The 23,546-nt window shown below is 42.2% G+C and overlaps 1 protein-coding gene across 1 annotated transcript in view; it reads right to left on the bottom strand.

Annotated features, from left to right (window-relative positions):
* The window catches only part of RBM20 (RNA binding motif protein 20), a 1,237,556-nt gene extending 1,217,720 nt beyond the window's left edge, over positions 1–19,836 (bottom strand). The window contains exon 1 of the mRNA XM_069611772.1: positions 19,559–19,836. Coding sequence (XP_069467873.1) covers positions 19,559–19,752 — 194 coding nt within the window. The 5' untranslated portion in view covers positions 19,753–19,836. The remainder of the gene's footprint in view (positions 1–19,558) is intronic.
* Positions 19,837–23,546: the final 3,710 nt, after the last annotated feature.

Below are 23,546 nucleotides of genomic sequence, written 5' to 3'. Positions count from 1 at the left end.
TTGCAGATCCCCAAGAGTCCCACGCCCAGTCCATGAGAGAAGTATCTGAGGTGATCATCACAGTGGGAGTTCTCTCCTCAGAGCAGATTTGTCATGTCTCTCCATCACAGCAAGTCTGCTTTCAATAAAAGAGGCATCAATATCACAGCCGACTGTGGGTGGAAGGCCTCAGGAAGGAGTCTCCAAGTCTGGATACTCTACAATAAGGTGTATAACTCACCATCTGCCATTTCGTCCTCACCAGGAACTCCTGAGAAAGATATTCCTAATGGCAGTGTTAACACCTCAAGACCTGACTGAAAATGTGTTGCAGCAGAGACTGCGATCTCACAGGTGTTCCGTGCCCAAACACTCTAAGCACATTAAGTGCATGTACGTGGCTGGGATGTGCACGTCACACCTTGCAGAGGAACAGAAATTGGTATTGCCATACCCAGCATAAGCAGGTGGTATCAGGTAATATTATCCCTATACATATGGTCGCTGTAAATAATATTGCCGGGAAAAGGTTGCGGCGATATTATTATATGGGTGACCATATATATGGGGACAGGGGCAAACAAATATTTATTTTTTTTTAAGTTTGGGGGTTGCACGGGTGTCCCCCGCATGCTCCATGCAATAATGTTGCCACAAAAAACAGCCATTTTTCAGCGATATTTTTGCATGGCGAGATTTTTGTGACAACATTATTACATGGAACCAAGCAGGTGGACTTACCTGCTGCACTGCATGGGCACTGAAAAAATTAAATAGAAAATTATTGGAAAAAAGAAAAATGGGGAAAAAACTCAAAGTGTGAGGCACAATCTAAGCTTGAAGATCCAACGCATCTGATACAGAGAGAAGGACTGGGGACAAGGACACTAGTCGCACCTAGAGGGGTGCAGACACATGTGCTTGGATGCATTAGTCAATCAAATTGAGGTATTATGTTTTAGTGGCAAAACATCTCCAGTCCCTTCACTGTGAGCTGGAACTTCCAAGACAAGAGTTTGGAGGAATGGGGATAGGACATAATAATAAAGATAGAGAAAAAAATATGAGAATTAACCAAACAGGTTTCTTATGGATGCCTGACACACCTGGGCATCCCAATGCCAAGGAATCTCAATCAAGAAAGTAGTGCGCCGCAAACATATGAAATGATCTCCATGTAGCTGCCTTGCAAATCTTAGATAATAGGAGACTCCTGAAAACAGCTGCAGTCGCTGCTTTTCCTCTGGTTGAGTAAGCTTTTGGTTTACCTGGAAGCTGTTTGATAACTTGTTGATAAAAAGTGATACATGAAACAAACCACCTATCTAAGAACAGCTTATAAGCAGGGAAGCCTATATTTATGGAACCATAGTTCACAAACAGCTGATCAGACTTCCTAATATCTTTAGTCATGTCTAAATAGTATCTCTGAGCCCTCTTCACATCTTAAGTATGAATGACTTTCAGCAGGACAGGAAAAGAAGGGTTTTGAAAGAAAGATGTTAATGAAATCAGAAATCACTTTCGGGAGACAAAGAATGGTGCATTCTTAAAGGCAACATGTTATTCTGAAAAATCATGCCTGCTACCTTAATGCAAAGAGCCTTAATCTCGCTAACTCCACTGGGCGATTTTACAGCCACTCAGAAAGACACCTTCCAAGAATGGTGTCGCAAATCATTGGTTCAAAAGGGAACCATCAATTAGAAACAACAATATTATTCAATTCAAATTAAGGAGAAGGGTGCTTTACAGGAGTGCACATTTTGTGAATGCCTTCTAAAAAAGACTTCATCACCGGAATCATGAAAATAGATTCCTGAGCAGGGTACTTTTGATTAGCTGTGATGGCAGTTAAATGTACCCTCATGGAGGAAAACTACAAACCAAATTTCTCAAGGTAAAGGTAGTACCATTTCCTCATGAAACATTGTTGGATTTGATCTCATGTAGAACCTCTTTCACTTGCAGATGTATACGTATCTTATGGATTGCTCTTTGTGCATCTTTCAGGACCTCCATAAAGACATGAGGGGTTCACAAAGCAGGTACCCAGATGCCAGGCAGTCAAGTTCATCATTTGTAGGTTGCAATGAAACACACAAATGTATATTCTGGACAGGAGGTCTGGCCTGCATGCCAGCCTCTCATGTGCTCATAGTTTAAGAGTGAGAAGATCTGAATACCACCAATGGTGAGGCTATGCTGGAGCCATGATGGGGCAATTAGAATCATTGTTGATTTGAATCTGACTCACATTGGGTAACAGGGTAGTTGGAGGAAAGGAAGAGGTAAAATGCTCTTGCGAATGGAAAGCCAAGGGTGTCATTTTGTATATAAGGGCCCAGTCCCAATTATCCACTTCTGTTTTGCAGAGAGAATGTGAGAAATTGCAGCCCCTTGATTGTTTGGATAAAACATAGTTTGGTTGCCTGTGAGGACTTGTGCCATAATTCCCTGAATTTGGGGAAGGAGTACTTCATTAGAGGACATTTAGATTTGACCTCTTGACCTCTTGAAAGTTTATGTGACAGGTTTTGTCCATGGCGCCCCAAAGCCTGTGAGTCTACAGGGGAAGACAATGTGCATACCAAGGATTCTCTGAGGAGTTCATACTCACCATTATCTGGTGAAGAGGGGGACGAAAGTGCCCCCTTCAAAAGAATGTTCAGAATAACTCACTACTGAATTTAGCCTATCAATTTTGGGGTGATTTATTTTTTTCTTTTAATAAAGACTCCCACATTTGGCCCCAACTTCAGGTCAAATGCAACTGTATTGATCACTTCTACAATCTTGCTTAAGAACCATGTGAAGGCATTCAGCCAGGAGCCCCAACAACCTCTTGAATCACCAGTTCAAAGTGCTGGAATGACTCGCAAAGTGTTTCACAGTGTCCTGTATGGACAGAAGTCTGTCGTGGGTGAAAAGGCTTTCCCTTGTGTGCAATCCAATATTACCCAATAAGCTGAATTCTAAGAGTTGGCAAAATAACAGATTGTGTTTGGTTGATAGAAAAGGCAACGTCCTTCAGAGTATTGCACACTTTCTGGAGGCTGAAAGGGATGTGATCAGCTGATTGGCTGCAGATTACCCAATTGTTAAGGCAAGTAAATAAATGGACTCCCTCCTAGCGAAAATGGGCTGCTACCACATAAGGCAATTTTGTATCAACGTTTCAGCGTTCAAAACAAAGATCTGACAGCTGAATTTACAGTCCATTCTTTGAATCCTAAAACAGAGATACTTGCTAGGAGTGAAGACGTAATCAGAATCTGAGGAAGCATTCGGAAGGATTCATTTTGTTTTGTTTTAAATTCTTATGCGAACATGACATGAAGCTGCATCAGGAATGCTGTACAAACTAACAGATAAAATAAGCACAAACATTGCAAAAAAAACACTGAATGCACTGAAACTCATCGAAAAAACAGGAAAACAATACCAACCCAACAGAATAAATACCCAGTTCCACAGTTCATAACAAGCATGACACCTATAAACTAAAAATACTATAATACTTTAGAAGAAAACTCTATCACAGATCTCAGTTTTTAGTTATTCCCTAAACCGGAGGTAAGCATTCTGTTGAATAGTAAGAGGGAGAGAATTTCATTATGTGACTGCTAGCTTTGTGAATGATCTCCTCAGCGTCAATGAATGTCAAAACCTGGGAACCTTCAGTCGTCAACCTTCATCAAATCTGTCGGAATAAACAGAACCCAAAAGTCTTTCCCTAAAGCAAACTGATGCCAAAGTGAGATGGAAAAATTTATCATATTAGCTATGATTTCCCCCTCTTACTCACTACTACCGGAAAGGTACCCCTGTGGAACGCAGTCATTACTTGCGGACCTGAGAGATAACACTCGGCACATTGGGCCCTTGAGTACATTACACCTAAAGACTTGGTTGTTACCAATGTCAAGTGAAAACAGGCAATGTGCAATGCACCAGTTTAATATAGAACTTTATTTTTAATAAATCTGAATCTGTCAAAATGATAATAACCCTGTTAACCGGAGAACACAGACTATGTTATAAAAGTGTTAAAAGGATAAAAGTCTAATGGTAGGATGTTGTCAAGTGTTCTGAATGGCGCACTCATGCACTCCTTGATGTACATCAAATGAACTAAAGGAATCAGCATTTATTCAGAGTATTTTGATGTATTGTTCTATTTCTCTAACAACTGTCAGATTATTGTACAACGTTTATAATAATATAGTGGATTTAAATAATCTACTACAGTATAAATATGTACAAAACTGTGATTTTTGTGAGGTTTGAATAACATTAGTGTTTGATTCAGCTTCCTAATGTGCTAACAGAGCAAAATCCCTTCCACCTTTGGAATTTTTCCAGAGCATATTCTTATCAAAATAAACTGACAGGCCAGAAACATAGAATCAACGTCCCCTGAGAGAATAAGATCTGGAATTACCAGATTGTTGGAGCCTATGGGCCTAATTCATTGAATTATTTGCACATCAAATAGGGACTTTGTGCCCCAAACTGTGAGCAAATTCCTGTTTGTCGATTCATTGTATCGACTGGGTGGCACTTATTCGTAATTTGCCGAGACTTTGCCTAAGCTTGGCATGTCTTCGTGAGCGATCGAGTGCCTTGCGCAAGACACCACGCTCAGCATGGGCGAGGCCTGCGCAGAGGGCGAAGTAGAGGGCGGAACTCGGAAAATGAGGAAGAACAAGTGAAAAAGTGGGTGTTACGAGGGACGGGCCGAAGGCAGTCCATAGCACGCCCACAAATACGGACGACGAAGCGTATTCATGGATGTGACCATGCAACCGCTCAAATGGCCACACAAATCCCTCAATCTCTCTGCCACCCGAAGGCAGGCGTAAAGACACTTGCGCATAGGAATCGCAGCGCAGAGTTGGGTTTGCATGTCTGATTTAGATGTGCGTGTACTTAGCCGGGGATCCGATCGGACTGAGGGGTGCGCGTACACAGTGTAGTGTGGTGCAGGAACGCTTTACGTGGGTTCGCACACAGTTATGAAAAATCATACTCATGTTATCGGGGTGCGGGTAACAATTGAGGTGGACTCCATGCAGGATCCCCGAAATGCAGGCCTGCTTGCAGCGGACCCCACACACTGTTTGAAGGGTGCGTGTATTCCGGACCTATATATATGTATATATATATTTATTTATATTTGTGAAAGTGTGTTTGTATGTTCAGGGTTGGCTCCAATCCCATAACAGTTGGTGGGCTGAAATCTTGGCCCATGGTTGGCATACAAGTCTGGGGTGTACTGGCGATACTGAAATCTGTCCAACCCCACACATTCGCCCTGCACAGGGTGGGGTGCAGCCCTCTGCTATCAGTATAGGCGATTTCGGGAGATTGACAATTTTGCGATTGTTGGCAAAAGCCACACAACAGTTAGTGGGCTAAAATGCTGGCCCGAGGTCGGCATACCAGTCTGGGGTGTACTGGCGATACTGAAATCTGTCCAACCCCACACATTCGCCCTGCACAGGCGTGGAGCGGGGTCCGACTACTTGGCATAGCCTTCTTGGATATATGTTTCTGCAAGGACAAGCTGCTGTTAATGGTGAAGCCTAAGGATTTTGCTGAGTCTGAGTGTAGTGGATCAAATACTTCTAGGCGCATATCATTGAGCCATTGCTGGCAAAATTGTTTTCTAGCGGGCGGACCGATGAGGATGAATTCAGTCTTGGATGGGTTTAGTTGGAGGTAGGTGGTCGACATCCAGGTCTGGATGATGGCTAGGTAATTGCAGAGAGGAATTTGTCCTGCGCGCTATTTACCCTCATGTACAACTGAGTATCGTCCACGTATTGGTGGATGACTATATTTGGATCTTTGAGGAGAGTTCCCAGAGGCTCCATGTAAAGATTAAAAATGGATTGGTGAGAGAATGGTGCCTTAAGAGACTCTCCAGGAGTCCTGGAGTCAGTTATAAAGTCAACAAGTTCATCTGGACAGCCTGGTGTCTGCCTGAGAGCCAGGAGGTAAACCAACTCAGGACAGTGCAAGAGAATCCCATCCTGTCAGCAAGGAGGGAGAGAAGGATGCAGTGGTTAATGGTGTCGAAAGCAGCTGAGGGGTCAAGGAGGACGAGGAAGCATGAGTCGCCTTATCCATGATTTGGCGGGCATCATCCACCACCTGGAAGGAGGCTGTCTCGATGCTAAAGATGGGGCGGAAAGCTGATCATTTAGGAGGTGGAGTTGATCGATTCTGGCGAGTAGTTGAGAAGCAACTACCTTTTCCAGGAATTTTCCAATAAACGGGAGGTTCGTAATGGGCCTGTAGTTGGCCAGCTCATTGGGATGTAGGGTTGGCTTTTTCAAAAGAGGTCGTTTGAGTCCAGTCTTTAGGGTGTCTGGGAATTACCCTTCTGTGAGGGAGGCATTGATGGTGCTGAGGAGCGCACTGAGCGCCGGCCCCGTCATTTGTTTAATGGTGGAGGCTGGGGTTATATTGTCACAGTAAGAAATAGGTTTGAGGGAGGCAATCATTTTCAGGAGATCTGGGGGAGAGAGAGAGGAGTGAGTTTTGTCCAGAGGGCCAGTTAGCATGCTGGGGTGCAGGGATGCAAATGATGTGAGAAGTTGATTTGATGGTCTCTCGGATTTTGTCTATTTTTCAATAAAAAATGTGTTGATTCCATTGCGCCTTTCCTGAGTTGCTGGTACCTCGGGATCGGGTAAGGGTTTGGTACAATGCTTTACTACTTCAAAGAGGGCTTTGCTCCTATTAGTGCTGCCACAAGGTTGATGGATTAGTAAGCAGCTTTGGCCTCACTAATCAGAATCCTATGGTTTGCGCAGAGAGATTTGAGGGTGGTGAGGTCTCCCGTGTTATAGTTTTAGCAACACCGTTTCTCTAGGGGTCTGACTGAATGTTTGTTGGTGGCTAGCTCCGGGGTGTGCAGTAGAGCGGTTTGTTTGGTCTTAGCCCAGAACGATTTTAGGGGGGCATGAGTGTCCACCAGTTTCAAAGCATAGTTGCCGAATAATTCCATGAGGCCCGAAACGTTGCCTGTGGTGGGAAAGTCTGCAAATTGTTCTAGCTCATTCACCTGGAAGGTTTTGAATGAGCGGCATTGAGGGAGGGGGCGTTTAGCCTGACGTTTGTGGACCTTAGTGGAGTGGGTGACTGATAATAGGATGGTGGCATGGTCAGACCAGTCAAGTGTGATAGGGTCTGCACAGGTGATGCAGGGGGATGATAAGAAGATTAAGTCTAGGGTGTTGGCTTTGTTGTACGTGGGGGAGTTCACAATTTGCTTAAGGTCCATGAAGCTGTTCAGTGTCAAAAGCGTGCTTCGAGTGTGATTGTTAGCCTGGGACTCAGGGTTGTTAAAATCACAGAGAAAGACATTATTAGAATGTGCTAATTTGGCAGAGGGGAGTAAATTGGAGATATCTACAATGAAAGAGTCACTCATGTGAGGTGGTCTGTAGATGAGGTGGAAGATGATGGATTCCTCGTGTGATAGAGGGAACCAGCAAGCGAGTGATTCAAAAGAGCTTGTTCTGGGAGAGGGGATGATGCAGCATGGCCAATTGCTCCTGTGGATGATTGCCACTCCACCTCCTGCCCTTCCTGGCCAGTCAGTAGCCTACTCAATGCTGTCTGCCTGGAGCTAGCCTAGGGTCCTTAAGAAGGGGCTTAGAAGGCATGAAAACTGGTTGTGGGCGGAGCAAGTGAGTGGCAGTGCCATGTCACGTGACCAGCAGCCTACTCAATACTGTCTGTTATATTAATTTCCAGCCTTGTGTCACTGCTGGCGCTCTCCAATATATGGTATTTGTGTTGTAAGGTAAGCTGCACTCTGGGCTTGGCTCAGAGACTGGCCTGGGCTATAACATACTTTGATTGGCGAATAGTCCTGAGTTGTGCTTGTCCTTAAATAATACAATGTACTCCGTTATGATCACAAAGTTATTTTATTGTAATGATTTTTCTTGAAAGAGCTATTGAGTCTTACAGATTTTCTTTATAAATCATTACATCTTGAAATTCAAATGAAAGAATTGAAATACAGTTTAAATTCACTGATAGTATATTCAGTTTAGAGTCACTGATAGTATTTGATTTCTTGTGTCTTCCCTCGACACGTGTTTCCCTGCTTTTAAATATCAGCGGTTGCTCAGGAGGCATTATGACACTTATGCGTTAAGTTTGCAAATAATAGATTCCATGCGTTAAGTTTGTAAATAATAGATTCCTTATTTACTGCATGAGTGGGTTTTGTCCTAAAAACAAGAGACAGAACAGAGTTGCAGACCATGTGAGTTGTGTGATTAAATTACAATTAGCAGGTCTAAATTTGTACTTGCTGGTGAGTAATTCTTGGCATTAATGTGTTGCGTTTGTAGATGCAATAGTCGAGTATTGGGAACCTTGGTAAGAGTTACACCTGGTATTCCTAGAATGAAGCACATGTGAATTGTGGGGAATTAATGCTACACTTGGTTGTCATGAGTCCCTATGGGACTTGAGTTACTAAAAGTTAGCTGGATGTATTTCAAATAACCAACAAATAAATAGATGCTCCCCTGGTCTTAAACTGAAGATTATTTATCCAACAGTAATTTCTGGGTTTTGCCATAGTTCAAAAAATGGCTGCTTTAATTAATGTGCAATGACGTCATCACTTATGGCAACGCGATGACGTGATGCACACACATGCGGCGGTCATCTTTAATTGGGAAATTAAAAATTAAAAAATTAAAAACAATTTTTCTTTTTTTTCAGCAGAATTCCCCTGCCAAAATTAATGATATCTTAATACTGAACCTAAGGATTTCTATAAGGTTTACAGCTCAGATGATTTGTATTAGAGAGTCACAAATCTGTTCTGACCCTGCTCTGGGCAAATCCCAGACCATTTTGTGATTAGCTCAAATGAACACCCATATGGTCATGAATGTCCTACTTATGTAAGTTTAAACAATGTATCTGCTGAACTTCTTGCATATTAAATCATATAACATTAACATGTAAACAAGCTGCATTAGTGTGAGTGACATCAAACATGAATATTCATCATTATATTATTAACATTTTGCAATTGGAATTTAACAGTCAAGTCATGATAAAAATGTTTGTATTACTATGTTATGACGATCATAAGAAATGAAATAGCTCCTGGTTAGAATTGAGAGCTGAATGGCATAGTTGCTGGCATTCATCTGGGTGTTCATTTAAGCTAATCACAAAATGGTCTGGGGTTTGCCCAGAGAAGGGTCAGAACAGATTTGTGACTCTCTAATACAAATCATATGGGCTGCAAACCTTATAGAAATCCTTAAGTTCAGTATTAAGATATGATTAATTTTGGCATGGAAATTCTGCTGAAAAAAAAGAAAAAATATATTTTTTTATTTCCCAATTAAAGATGGCCTCTGCACGTGTGCACATGACGCCATTGAGTTGCTGTACTCGATGATGTTATCGAGCATTACTTAAAGCAGCCATTTTGTGAAACACTATGGCAATCAGACCGCGGAATTACGGTTGGATAAATAATCTTCAGCATAAGACCAGGTGAGAATCTATTTATTTGTTGATTATTTCAAAGACATCAAGCTAACTTTTAGTAGCTCAAGTCCCATAGGGACTCATGACAACCAAACGTAGCATTAATTTCCCATAAACACATGCGCTTCATTCTAGGAATACCAGGTGTAACTCTTACCCAGGTTCCCAATACTCGACTATTGAATCTACAAACGCAACATATTAATGCCAAGAATTACTCACCAGTCAGTACAAATTTAGACCTGCTAATTGTAATTTAATCACGCAACGCACATGGTCTACAACTCTGTTCAGTCTCTTGTTTTTAGGACAAATCCCACTCATGCAGAAAATAAGAAATCTATTATTTGCAAACTTAACGCATGGAATCTATTATTTGCAAACTTAACGCATAAGTGTCATAATACCTCCTGAGGAATCGCTGATATTTAAAAGCGGGGAAACACGTGTCGAGGGAAGACACAAGAAATCATATACTATCAGTGACTCTAAACTGAATATACTATCAGTGAATTTAAACTGAATTTCAATTCTTTCCTTTGAATTTCAAGATATAATGATTTATGAAGAAAATCTGTAAGACTCAATAGCTCTTTCAAGAAAAATCATCACAATAAAATAACTTTGTGATCATAACGAAGTACATTGTATTACTCAATACTGTCTGCCTGGAGCTGGTCCTGAACCCTTAAGTAGAATTATTGCACAAACGTTTCAGTTGGTTTGGTATTTTTTGTCACTTTTAGTTCCTTGTCGCACAATCTGTGCACGTTATTTGTATATGGCAGCAAGTCTTATGATCAAATCTTTCATTTGGTAGGGACACGCTGTAAAGTTTTAAAAAATGTTTAGATTGACGCGTGCTTCAAAATTTTATAAAATGCAGTTAAAAATTCAAAATTAAACATTAACTACCAGCCCATCAACTACATTTGTGGGGTTAGATTTTGATGTTAGTGCTGCCACAAGCTTTTCCGTTTGAAGAAACTGAGGATATGATGATGTTTAGAGATTTTCAACTGCAGGTTACAACGCAGCCTCCGTATTAGGTGGGCTTGTACTATAAATATACATCCAGTTATTATACAGTGCTTAATACAAGCAAGCAGCCTCCTTTGCAATGTTCCCAGTTATTGCAGAAAAAGGCAAGCTACCTCAGTGGATTAATACACTGAGTGCAGTGATCCCACGGGTTTCACTACAAGTGGGACCACTCAGCATCTCACCCTTCTGAGGTTGATACAATAAGTACCATTGCATTGAAAAATGATACAAAAGTACCATTGCACTGGGTAATCATAATACCTGTTATCTGGCCATAGCGAGTATTCCCTTCTTTGACTTGCCATATTAGTATAATTATCTAAAGCGATAGTTATTATTATATAAGGCCCAAAAAGATACATGTAAATCCCAGTCACACTTTTACTTCATAAATATGGGCAGTATATGAAGTCTGAATTAGAAAATGTGGCTACTAGTTTTGTAGTTGACAATTTAATGACTAGACTAAATCCCTTTCAAATAAATGAACAGCAGTATATTGGGTGAGAGAAGGCTAAAGGCGACAAAACGTGGAAGAGGCTGCCACCATAATTCACACAGATCCAAATATAATTTATGTCTACAATATTTTAAAATGTGTCTTGCTTTTCAGTTCAAGCATTTAAGTTATAGCTCCAAAAGTAGTTGTATCCTGGGAAAAACCCTTGTGTTACTGAAGTGAATTCAAATAAAAGTTGAAGAAAAAAATCCAAACTTGATAAAACGTAAAAATTCTTTTTCAATCTAACTTTTTACTGGGGATTCTTTCCATGTGCAGATTGGAATTAAATGAAAGTTTCCTTCTACCGATGCTAAACTTCTGTTTTATATACTCATACTGAAAGGTTATTTTTTCATTTAGCACCAACCAGAAACACTTTGCGCACGCTATCTTTTTTCCACAGGTCTCTCAAAAGGAAGCTTTAAATTTCACCAAAAAAAACAACGCCCACCTTGCCAGCTTATGGAGTGTGACTAATGTTCTTAAAAATTTCTTTGGATTTTTTGGATAATTATTTTGTGATATGCGAGGCTCCTTGAAACCATGAATGTCTAGGCACCTCAAAGGGATTTCAAAAGCGATAATGCAATAATACACTTGGCACATACGGAAGCCATAATTGCATGCGTACATTTTGACACTCGATCAATCACTGTCGGGTTATGTTTCCTGACTATGAAGAATTTTCATAGTATTTTCCTTATGTCACTGTTCACAAAATATCACTATTCCTGTAGTTTCCATGGAAGTGCATTCATATTTACTCAGACTGGTCATTAAAATATTTTGGGTTTGATTATGGTGATTACAGATAAAACAAGGCAGACTGGTGCATATATCATTGCATATCATATATCATATATATGGCGAAAAGCATGGACTTAAACTAATATTGTGGGCTTAATTCATTAATCCAAAAATGCAAAACCTGTTGTTTTGAACAAACGAACTAGATTTGTATTATTGATGGGTTGTAAAGTCCAACCAACTCAAAGGCAGCGCTGCATCTATGAGAAATGGTATAATCAGTGTAGCGCAAATAACTAACTATATTATGGAATGCAGTTTGCACAATGATAATTTTACATTACATTTTCCACTGAGTAGTATTTGAACGTTATTGCTTCTCAAGGGTGAGCGCATAGTAAAAGTTGTATATATGTGGCACAAGTGAATCCATAGTTACATCTTTACCGAATTCCCTTTGCCTCAATAGAAGACCTCAATTTAACATAGAAGCGTCATTGGAACAAAGTTGCAAACAACGTTTACTATAGCGAACGATTACATTAAATATTGTTTAGGTAATCGATATGCACACCAGAACTAGCTCAAGGGCGTTTCAGTTTACGGAGAAAATCAATTGTAGAAGAAGCATCTTTTTTAAATATTTATTTTAATGATATCATTAACCATACAACAATGACTGCACAGTTAACACTTTTCGGCAGACTGTAATATCACTTGGCAGTTGGGGTACCACCGGATTTCAGCCAGAAAAGTCTCCCCTGTAGCGACCTCCTCTCCCCCACCCCATGCCTACCAGGCAGTATTAAAAAAACATCCTAGTCCCAGGATGAAAATTCTATACCCCCTCCTTTTGCCTGGGGCCCCTTTACACTCATGGGGTCATTGCAGAGCTCCTTCCGCATGGCTTAACTCTTGTGTACCCATGTTTACCACCCTTTGACCCCCCTCACCTCCCTGGCTATTTCATATAGTCCTGGGTGTATGACCACTTCTTTGGACCTCTACTCTAAGGGCCCGATTCATGGATTTTTTTGCACGATTAAAAGTGACTTTGCACTGCTGAAAAGTGACTTTCGGAGTGCAGTCAGTGCATGGTCATTTTTGCAGTACAAAATGACTGTACACTGCAAAAATACACTTTGCACAGTTCCATGAATCAGGGTTTGTGTCCGCAGTGCAACGTCCCTTTGAACCGTGCAAAAAATTGCATGAATCGGGACCTAAGTGTCCAGCCGTTTCTCTGGCAGCTATCATAGCCCGGATACCTTCTCATTGGATCCCATATCTTTATTGGTGTGCTCCGGGTCGGCACTGTAGCCAAACAGGGTCTGTTCACTTCACAATTAGATAAGGCTCTCTGCCAGTTTTCCATGGCGATGGAGGGGCCTTTAAACCAGTATCAGGCTATCAGGGATCTCGCCATCATTAACACCATACCTACAAATCTGCCTGCAGTTTTGGTCACTCCTTCAAATATCCCTAATAGCCAGTTCAGGAGAGACTCGGGGACATGATCTTCTTCCATGTCCCTTGTGACTGCAATTATTTGTTGGCACAATTTTTTTACCCCCGGACATTGCCTTGCTAGGTGTATGAAATCTGCTATTTGTACATGAGATTTACCGCACTCAGCTGACCTCTCTGGGTAATAGTAGTGCAATATGAGTGGGGTATAGTACAGTGGGTGTAAGTACTTTCAGTGTGTGAGCCTACGTCTATTTTTCATAGCTATTTTCCTGGTTTGCACACAGGACGTTTTCCCACTGGTGATCTAAAATAGCTGTACCCAGGGCCGTTTTCCCACTGGTGATCTAAAATAGCTGTACCCAGAGCCGTTTTCCCACTGGTGATCTAAAATAGCTGTACCCAGAGCGTTCTCCCATTTGCCCTGTACTTTTTCCTGATCGTCCTTCCTGGATGTTTTGATCAATTTGCATAAGGATGATACCAGTTTGGTGTATCTAGGTGGCTCCAGTACATATTGGGATATGGGGAACAGAAACGGTTCGCCCAGGATTCTCTGAATAAATGTCTGTAACGCATGTTTGAACCTGTAGAATAAATATGGTGATTTCATTCCAAGGTCCCCGTTCTTTGAGTTGCTCCACTGAGAGCATAGTCCCCTCCACAAATATGTCCTGCAATATGTGTATATTAAGTCTACTCGGTAGAAGAAGCATCTTGTACATCTGATGCGGTACATAGAACCATATGGTGTGGGGATCCAGCTTAATGACACTATGATGTGATGAGGAGAATGTGGGACAGTGCACTGGTTTGTTTTCACATATTTACAATATGAGGCACATATGTGTGCCTGGAGACCATGCAAGAATATCGAAAGATCATGCAAATTGCAGCGGTGAACTGTATAAATCCCATCATCATAACATAACATAATATGGAGACAAAGTAGTTTGTCCAAAATCTTAAGGTTGTTGGCCAACTGCTTAATTCAAGATGAGTACGGTCTGCAGATTCAACTGCCAACAACTTAGAAGACCACATATTTTCCAACATGTACACATTTTTATATCAATATGATGATAAGAGCATGCAAATATCTGGTGAAAGTCCACTTAGCTACTAGTCTGATAGTAAAATAATGTCAGCATGAGGATAACATTTAGAAAGCAACCAACTAAATATCATTATTAATTTAGATGCCATTTATATGCAGTATCTCCCTCCCTTTGTATCTCTCTCTTACTGTCTCTCTCAAGATATACATATCGAGAGAGAGAGAGAGAGAGAGAGAGAGAGAGAGAGAGGTGGAGAGAGAGGGAGAGAGAGAGAGATAGAGAGATTCATGGTTATATTTTTTTTCTATTAAAAAGGCTATTTTGAGAGGATTAAAACGTTGGTGCCTTTGAGAAGGCTGCACAAAACTTTCCAAAAGAAATATGCCGCAGTGGGGATAGCAACAGGGAGAGCCGAATAATATCAAATGCATATTAATTCTCAATAGGGAATATTTGCTGTCAGACAGCACGAAGAAACTCTGGACAGATTGCTACCAAACTTGAACTATATGGTGGCATCTGAACAACCTTTATAAAAAAAAGACCCCAATTATCCTAAAACGATGATCATGCACATTTTAAAACTATGTCACCATTTTAAAATAACATGCTCGGATGTCAGTCCTTAGATGGGCATGCAAGACATTGAGCACTCAAGGCAATGCTCCCATAATATTCGAACGCAGGCCCTGACGTGCTGGATTTTAGCTTTTCAGAAATCAATTTGATGTAAACGTCTATTCCACTAGCGGAGGTAGTCCCAAGTCCTCAACGTTTTGTGCTTTCACTATGTTCAGTGCTTGCCAGCAACCAGTGTGTAACATTTTATGTTTAGTTGTGTGTCGAATGCCCTTTGGCCCGTCAGCATTTTACTCTGGGCACTAGAGATTATGTACAGATTAGTCCAATTCTCTAATAGACTGATTGTGTCGAGAGCATAAAAGCAGATTTCTTCCAGACAAACAAGGCAAACAACGGGTCATCCCTGGGCAATACTGCCCAATAAACTCTGATCGGCATGAAAACTCCGAGTTGTGCGGGATCAGACTTGCCAGACAACATCCCATTGTGCTACTAGGCTACACCAATATCAGAAGAGTCCTGTGTAGGTGCTGGTAGCATACCATAGCAAACTAACTCACATATGACAGTATTAGCAATTATGCTTCACAATTCTTTCTAATTTCTGCGAAATCAAAATATTACAGTCCTCGGGCCACATTACGTAAAGCTTGCTCTTGTGGGAAAAATGGAGGGAAATAAATTAGCTCCAATTTTTCGGCATGTATAATAGGGAATTGGGCAGAAAGTGGTGGATCCAATCCATATTAGCTAAAACATGTTTTCATTAGGGCAATAATGACTATGTTACTATGTTTGCTGTAGAGCATAAAAACAAATGTTAACACATTTTTTATGTGACAAAGTAAACATAGTTAATAAAAAAAAGCCTCATTCGGTTTTTGCTCTTGCGCATACGCTTTTCGATAACACAGACTGGGACAGACTGGGACAATGTGTATTTGCTTCATTTCATATCATCTAAGCGACAAACTGGTGCTACGTGCATTTGCTAAATTTTTACCAGCATTTATACAATCTGCCCCCTGGAGTTGTCCACACATACAAATCTTAGAAAAAGTTCAATTTGGTTATTGTACTTTTGTTTGCATTTTACCTGACATAACTGCATCCCTTTTGGGTGTACTCATTACTTTGTATCATTTTACACTCAGTATTACACAGGTCCCCATGTATAACTTTGTGTGTCATGCCTGACCCATTTTGCTTCATTTCCATTTTACTTCTCTGCAACATTTTACAGATGCCGTTGTCATGGGGCACTCGAATGGTCCATTTGCCCGCGCAACGCTTTGTTGCTCGATTCATAAATGCTGATTTCAGGGATTTCAAATATTTGAGTCCAGTTTATCTGAAATTGGACATCTCATTAAAAAGGGACGCAAGTCTCAAGTTCAACCCGTTTCAAAAAAGGATAATGGTAACAAGGTTTGTTTGGATTATCAAGGAACAAGAGACAGACATTTTGCAAGACCAGTAGTTGGTAATTATATTGAGTCTATTTTAATAAAGAGATTTTATTTAGTATCTGCATTCAGATGTGGAACGAACATGTTCTCAACACCTTAAAGATGAACAGGTATGGCGTTTACAGTGTTTCACTTGCGTTGTTGTTGTTGTTCACATTAAAATGTGTATTGGAACATTGTGAAGCAACAAACAATAAGGTCCTACATATTCTTTAAATTGTTAGGCGGGACCCAAAAAAACTGAACCTACGCCTTGCTTTTCTGAAAATCTTTTATAGCACCAAAGGGAAATTAGCATGTTAATGTGGACCCTATATACTAGGCCGTGTTTTCTTTAAGGAAATAAATAGACACCGATTGACGAATAAACATATATAGATCAGATAAAGATATAGATCAGCTATCTAGCGAGATAATCAGAATCTCGACAAGTTGTCTTCTTATGTAAGAACGAACGTAATAATAAATGTCACATTATTATGCATAGCGTCACATGACGCTAACTTTGCTAAAATGGGTTCATCCCTGCTATAACCATACAAAATATTCAACAGAATTGAGAAGATCAGAAAAATAACCGTGAAAAGAGGAGATTGCTAAGCAAGGTGGGGTTCGCTGACCAAAACGGCCACTCATTCCCCCAAAGTGCATGCAAAAGGGAAACAAAATCGATGTTTTGGAATGCGGCCAATGCGGAGTGACCTGCACGGACAGATAGATAAGATACAGTGGAATTCCCCCGTAACTGCTTAACAACGCATATAGTTGTGGTGCTATACGGCCCGGTGGAGCAACTTTGGTGCCCCGTCTATCGCTGAAGGAGGGCTAATCTGCCTTAAAACTTACTTTTTCACATGTTATAGGCTCAATGTCGTATTAAATATCAAACGCTATACAGTTTGCAAGTTTAAGAATGCAATTATCAAAATTATAGGTCGACTTCTGGATGCAAGAATATTAGGTTTTAGTTTGCTCTAACTATCCCTTAAATGTCCAGTGCCGGTTATCTTTAGCCACAGCCACGTCATCGACCATCACCAACAATCTACAGCTCCACGAGCCGGTAAGTCATCCCGCTGCCAATCCGCGTCAGCATAGCTACTTTCGTTTAGGTCTTCGTTGCATCATACTGCAGCGTGTCGTTTGTTTTGTACCGTCTAGACTTTTCTGCACGTGTCCTGCTTAGCTCGAGCCGAAAAGGCGCAGCAGATATGCAGCACATGGACCCCCGGGCCCGTCAGCCACCTGAGTTCATCTGTTACACTCTGACACTAGAGAGGTGTTTCGGGACAAGCAAAACGTTCTTTCGAGCAGCAATGTTATTTCCTGCACATCCACACGTGTCCTCCGCGTGCTACCTCTGCTGTCAGAGAGTGGTGCAGTCTGGCAAAGATGGATGAAGCCACATTTCAATCATACTCTGCCACAGATTGTGCCATTTGGTGGGGACTATTAAAAAAGGAGGTCCAGTCTGAGATTAAAAACTAATCGTTAATTAAAAAAAAGCATTTGGAGCGAAATGTGGCTTATGAGGGAAGGTGGCACCTGGAACAAAACGATTTGATGTATAATCCCGGATTCTGCAGAGTACCAAATAGTGTGACCCTCTCCAATATTGTGGCGTCCTTGCCTCAGCGCACCGGAAGGTTATGTGCTGCCCAGATATTTCTTCTGTGGTTTTAGGAAAGACCGATGTATTGGTTCAGCACCTTATGCAGAAAATTAACTCATTTAACGAGCGGTGGCGGCGAGGGAGCATTTACAGGTGACTGTCCCAAAACAACTGCTATTACAGAGATAAGCAATCCTTCCATTACCTTCAATGCCAGCCAGCTGCCATTGCTAATGGCAGCCTTTTCCTATCACTGAAAAAGGCCAATTGTACACCATTCTCTCCCCCATCAAAGTAAGGACATTCTTGCATAAGCTTGGACGAGTGTGCAAAACACGTCGATCGGCTGCATATACACAGGATGCCTTGAGGACCACACGACTGTTCCCAAATATATAATTACAAATAACAAATAACCGTTCTTATTTATTTTAATTGAATGTTAATTATCTATGAAAAGCAGCCTAAACCTTATTGATTTAGGCTTGAACCTAACCTATGGGGGGCTTAAAGAAAAAATCTTCTCAAGTGGGCGCGGGGATAGACGAAAAGAGTAATATGCGCCGTCTTCCCTCTACCAATGAAAGCGTTTGAAACGAGGAATGGGAGTGGGTGCCCGTCTTCCAATAGCCGATTTCCTCAGGGAAAAGACGGCGTTGTGCCACGAAAGCCATGACTTGGAAATCAGATTCTGCGAAGACGTGCCCTTTCAGTCTAAAGAAAAGCATACAAGTGCTGGGTTGTGGCCCTGCTTTTAATTTGAAAAGAAATGCATCTTGTCTGTCACTAAATGACAGCACAGTACCTCCCTGCTTCTGAAATGTGCTGTCCCGTTGGAAACAAAACACGTGCCTAAACTCAGAGCCTGACATGCCTGTCCACTTAAACCAAACGGACACACTGACCTTCCTTCTACATAAAAAAAACACAACTACCCTTGAAATTGCTATTCATGCATCCCAAACAAATGCTTCCTTCTAACCAGCCACCTCACAGGACCACGCCAGCACATTTCCATTTCCCAGTTCTGCCGTTTACTCTCTTCAAAATGCTCTAATTATTTCCAAAGAAGTCCCCCGTCGCAGTTTAAAGGACGATCAAGAGAATGTTTATAAGGGGTGGGGTGTGGGCATTACATCTGGTCAATTACTGAATATATTTTTGTTGTGAAACAAATAGCATTGTGTGTATGATAAAAACATGTTTAGGGACAAGACGCACTTTCAACTACCATTGTCGTAGATCTCCACATGACACGGCAAACAATCCTTTGCCCTACCCACGGTAGCTTTCAACTTTAAAAGTTGCATTTGGGGCTCAAAACCAACAACAACGCTGGTCTGTACTGAACTTTCTATTGAGAAGCGGAGTCTTTTACAGGACAGTTTGAATAATAGCTCTCTTTAAATCATTTTGAAAGGTTACACAGATCCTCCACTCCAGGGTCGGTAGCGCGCTATTCCAGGCACACACACGTACCTAACCTGCTTCAGAGCACACGTGCCACCACCCCTAAGCTGTACGTACACACCCCCTTTACAGACACGGCTCTTACTTGTGAAGGAGCTGGTTGTGTGGGGGCAGAGTGGGGGGACCTCCCGCTGTTGTCCCTGGGCTGGCCAGAGTGGTGCTGCTTCCTCCTCCACTCGTGCCGCTGGCGGGCACCGGTGCCACGTTCTTGCCTTCTCTATCAGGCTGCTCGATGTCGCTGAAATCCCGTGCGGGCTTCATGGCAGCTGCCAGGACCATGGGGACCGTATCCGGCTCTGAAGCAGCTCCCAGCACCGCTCTCTTTCTCGGAGAGGCTCTGCCAGAGCAGAATCACACAACAATGCTCCTCCCACACTGCCGCCCGGCCAGGAGGCTCAGCATGGGCACAGGGCAGGGAGGGGCTGCTCACACACCCTCCAGGCAGCTGCCCACCGGACCCTGCTGCATCAAAGGGTTTATGGCCAAGGGTAGGAAGTGAGGGGAGGGGAAGGTGAGGTTTAGATGGGTCTGTTAAAAACAGGTGGGTCCCTCCACCGATAGCACTTATACCAACTTTACTACACTTAAAAGAATGTATTTTCAAGCACTCTAAGGATTTTCGAAATTCACAAGAAAACGGAAAACAGCGCAGAAGCTTGAGAGTTTCTGGACTTCATTTACAAAAGCGTTTTTTAATGGGAAAACCCCACTGAGAAACATTTTGTAAATCAAGCCCTCTGTCTCCCTACTAAAATATACTGATCTAATAGCATGAGCGAACTGGGAAGCCCCAAGCAGCACGTGCAGAATGGGACTCCAGCCTAGTTCAAAAACTCTTTCTGAAAGTCCCCTCCATACACCACTGTGATTGAATGCGTGTTATCACAGTATCACGATCTATATGTGTGTCTCGTGTTCTTCTTTGTTGTCCCTTCGTGTTTTTGTTTGCGCCCAGATGCCTGTGGGTTCCTGGCGCAGTATAAGACTATCAATAAATACATAAATCAATAGACCGAAGTACTGCCACAAAACACTTGTAAACTTATGCGAAAATGGCTAGGTCACCAGGCAATGAAGTGTTGTCTCTCTTAAATAATTCTCTCTGAATTACAGTACCATGGTAATGTGTACAAAGCATGGTAAAAATACACATACATGTTAATAGTTTGTTTTATTTAATGGTACTAACCATGCTTCGCTCCACCAGTGTTTTCTTTACCCATGAAGAAAAACTTGTTTGGCCCTTCCTCAGATTTAAAACTTTATTTATATTTTAAACATTAGCCTACCACACGGTTGGCCTGCCACGCTGATAGTTTGCCATGCTGAGAGTTTAGGGCTGTCAATGCTAACCTCCACGGCGTCTACCACTGTTATATTTTGTTGAAGTAATAATCTACAAACGTCATGTTTAGCTATTGTGATTTTCTGCATTTGTGATATCTTGCCAACAGGTTAGTTTGCCACACTGAGAGCCTACCGCGCTGATGGCCCACCACACTGATAGGCTACCATGCTGAGAGTTTGCCACACTGGCAGTTTAGTAAAGACAATTCTGCCCTCCGCAAGTTTCTAGCACTGTAATACTTTGCCAACTGACAGCCTGCCATGCTGATAGTTTAGTACAGGCTATTCTGGCCGCCACAAGTTTGTAAGTCTGTAATACTTTGCCAATGTAATAATCTGCAGACGTGATGTTTAGCTATCGTGTTTTTCTACATTTGTCATATTTTGCCAACAGGTTAGTTTGAGACACTAATAGCCTGCCACACTGACAGCCTGCCACACTGATAGTTTCCCATATTAATAGTTTTCTACACTGATAGTTTCCCACATGGATAATTTGCCACGCAGATAGTTGCCACGCAGATGGTCTTCCCCTTCCGACAGCCTGCCACAGTGATAGTTTGCACCCCGATAGTTTAGTACAGTAAATTCTGTCCTCTGTCGTAGTAAATATAGCCGGGAAACGTAGATAGGTATATGGGAGGAGAAAGTTTATTGCAACAGAAGACCCCCGGAGCACCGGTTAACCGTACCCTCTTCAACTCAGCTTAACAGTATCACTCTGTGGCGTTCCGGAACCGATGGGCTCCAAAGCTCCACAGAGCAACACAGAGGCATACGTCAAGAAACATCATAACAGCTCCCCCCGTCGGCAATGAAAAGGAAAAAGCAAAACACAACTGAACAGGGGAAGAAGAGCAGAGAAAAAGGAAGATAGGGAGAGAGGAGGAGAAAGAAGAAAGAGAAATGTGTAATGTAAAAAGGACACAGCTCAATAATATACAAAGTCACTGCTTCTCCTGGCAGGCAGCTCAGAAGAACCAGCTTGCTCCTCCCACCTCAGGAATTGTGTCACGCCTCCTTCATGTGGTACTTCAGCATGAGGGGTGATAGCAGAGGTTCGTACAACATTGTCAAACGACCAGACTTTCCCATCATCAAGAAACACTGTCTTCCTGCCCACTCTCTCAATCCTCTGTGGGTTTCTGAACTTGGATTGACCTTTTTATACCTTCCGATGTTCTTGCACCCTGACCCAGTCACCTTCCTTGAACATAATGTTTTTGGGTGGCTTTGACACAATCATAATATTCTTTATATTTTCTCAGTTTTTCCCTCACCCTCTCGAGGATCTCATCCATGTTCAATGACTTCATGTTTGTCTTTGATAACCAGTAGGGGCTCAATCAGTTGCAAGGCACTCTGCTGCTCATCATAACAAAAGGTTCAAATTCCATTGTGGAATGTGGAGTCATTCTGTAAGCAACCACTGACTCTTTGAGGGTATCTGTCAGGAACGGAGAATGGAAGGTTTGGAAGCGCTGGAAGCATTGACTTGCGAGCGCTCTAGTCCTCATTCAATATGGTGGCCGTACCTTTAAATTCTGACTCCTCCCCCAAACCGGTGCGTTGTATCTGTACACATCGCTCCGGTTCGTATGGAACTTCGTTCTTGGATATTTCCTCTTTGCCGACCATCCTTGCAGCTACCTTTTGCCTTCCTTGTGCCTACCTTCTGTGCTCTACATAATTTCTTCCCTTGTTACCGGTCTCCTGGGTCTTGCTACTTCTGCGAGTGTTTCTTTGCCTCTCCTCATCTGTTCTACAGCTCCGCCTCGCTTGAGCTTCTGTACTACACCTCTTGGTTTCCGCCGAAGCATTTCAGTTTAGTTGTTCGGCGTTTTCTGCCTTTCGTCTTCTCTGCACTCTCGTTTCTCGTTTGCAGACTTACTGCACACGAGAAACGAGACGTAATTCTACTTTCTGCTTACGGTTACCTGCACACAATCTCTTCCTTAGCACTGTTATTTACGGGTATTTCTATCTGTTCTGTCTTCCTTAATATTTACTTATTGGTTATTTGGGTTCCTGTATCTTTCCTCTGTGTGCTTCGCCCTACTGTCATCGCAGAGCTTAACGGCTCTCTCCACCGGAGTTGTTGGTCAACTTCATTAGTGCTGCAGCCAGACTTCAATTACTTATGAAAGGAATTCTCAGCTCCTTATTAGAACCCATCTGGAAACAGGGTTTTTTTTGCCTTCATGCTTTTTCCCTGATCTAGGTCTGGCCCCCTGGGGGTCCCTGCGGACAGGGTTCTATATCTGCCACGGTGGCCTCCGGAGGGGCCCGACCCTATTTGCACGAAAAGAAAGCCAAGACATCAAAGGACAAGACTCCTGTAAGGAGGAAGGACCGTAAGAAGACAGAGTCGAATCCAAAGGAATCCGCCACAGAAGATTCAGGTGAGGAGGAAGGGGATAAGGCCTCCAATCTTGACAGTATACAACGCCCAATATCTACAATGGCATCGTTAGAACAATATCAAGAATTGGTAGCAGCGATGCAGAACCTTACTATGGAGGTCCAGGCTTTGAGAACAGAGAACATAGCCCTCCGACAACAGGTTGTGTTGCATCGTGATGACAGGGGAGACCTGCCTCCAATGCCACTCTCCTTTGGCAAATATGATGGTCACCCGGGAGGGCTGAAGGACTTTCTTGACGCATGTAAGGTGTATTTTGCCTTTCGACCTCATGCTTATGAGACTGCTAGATCTAAGGTCGGGT

The sequence above is a fragment of the Ambystoma mexicanum genome, chromosome 8 (genome assembly GCF_040938575.1).
Source record: "Ambystoma mexicanum isolate Mex_15411 chromosome 8, UKY_AmexF1_1, whole genome shotgun sequence".
Taxonomy (NCBI): domain Eukaryota; kingdom Metazoa; phylum Chordata; class Amphibia; order Caudata; family Ambystomatidae; genus Ambystoma; species Ambystoma mexicanum.
Note: the sequence above shows the minus strand (reverse complement) of the source record. Positions and strands in the feature narration are given on the sequence as shown.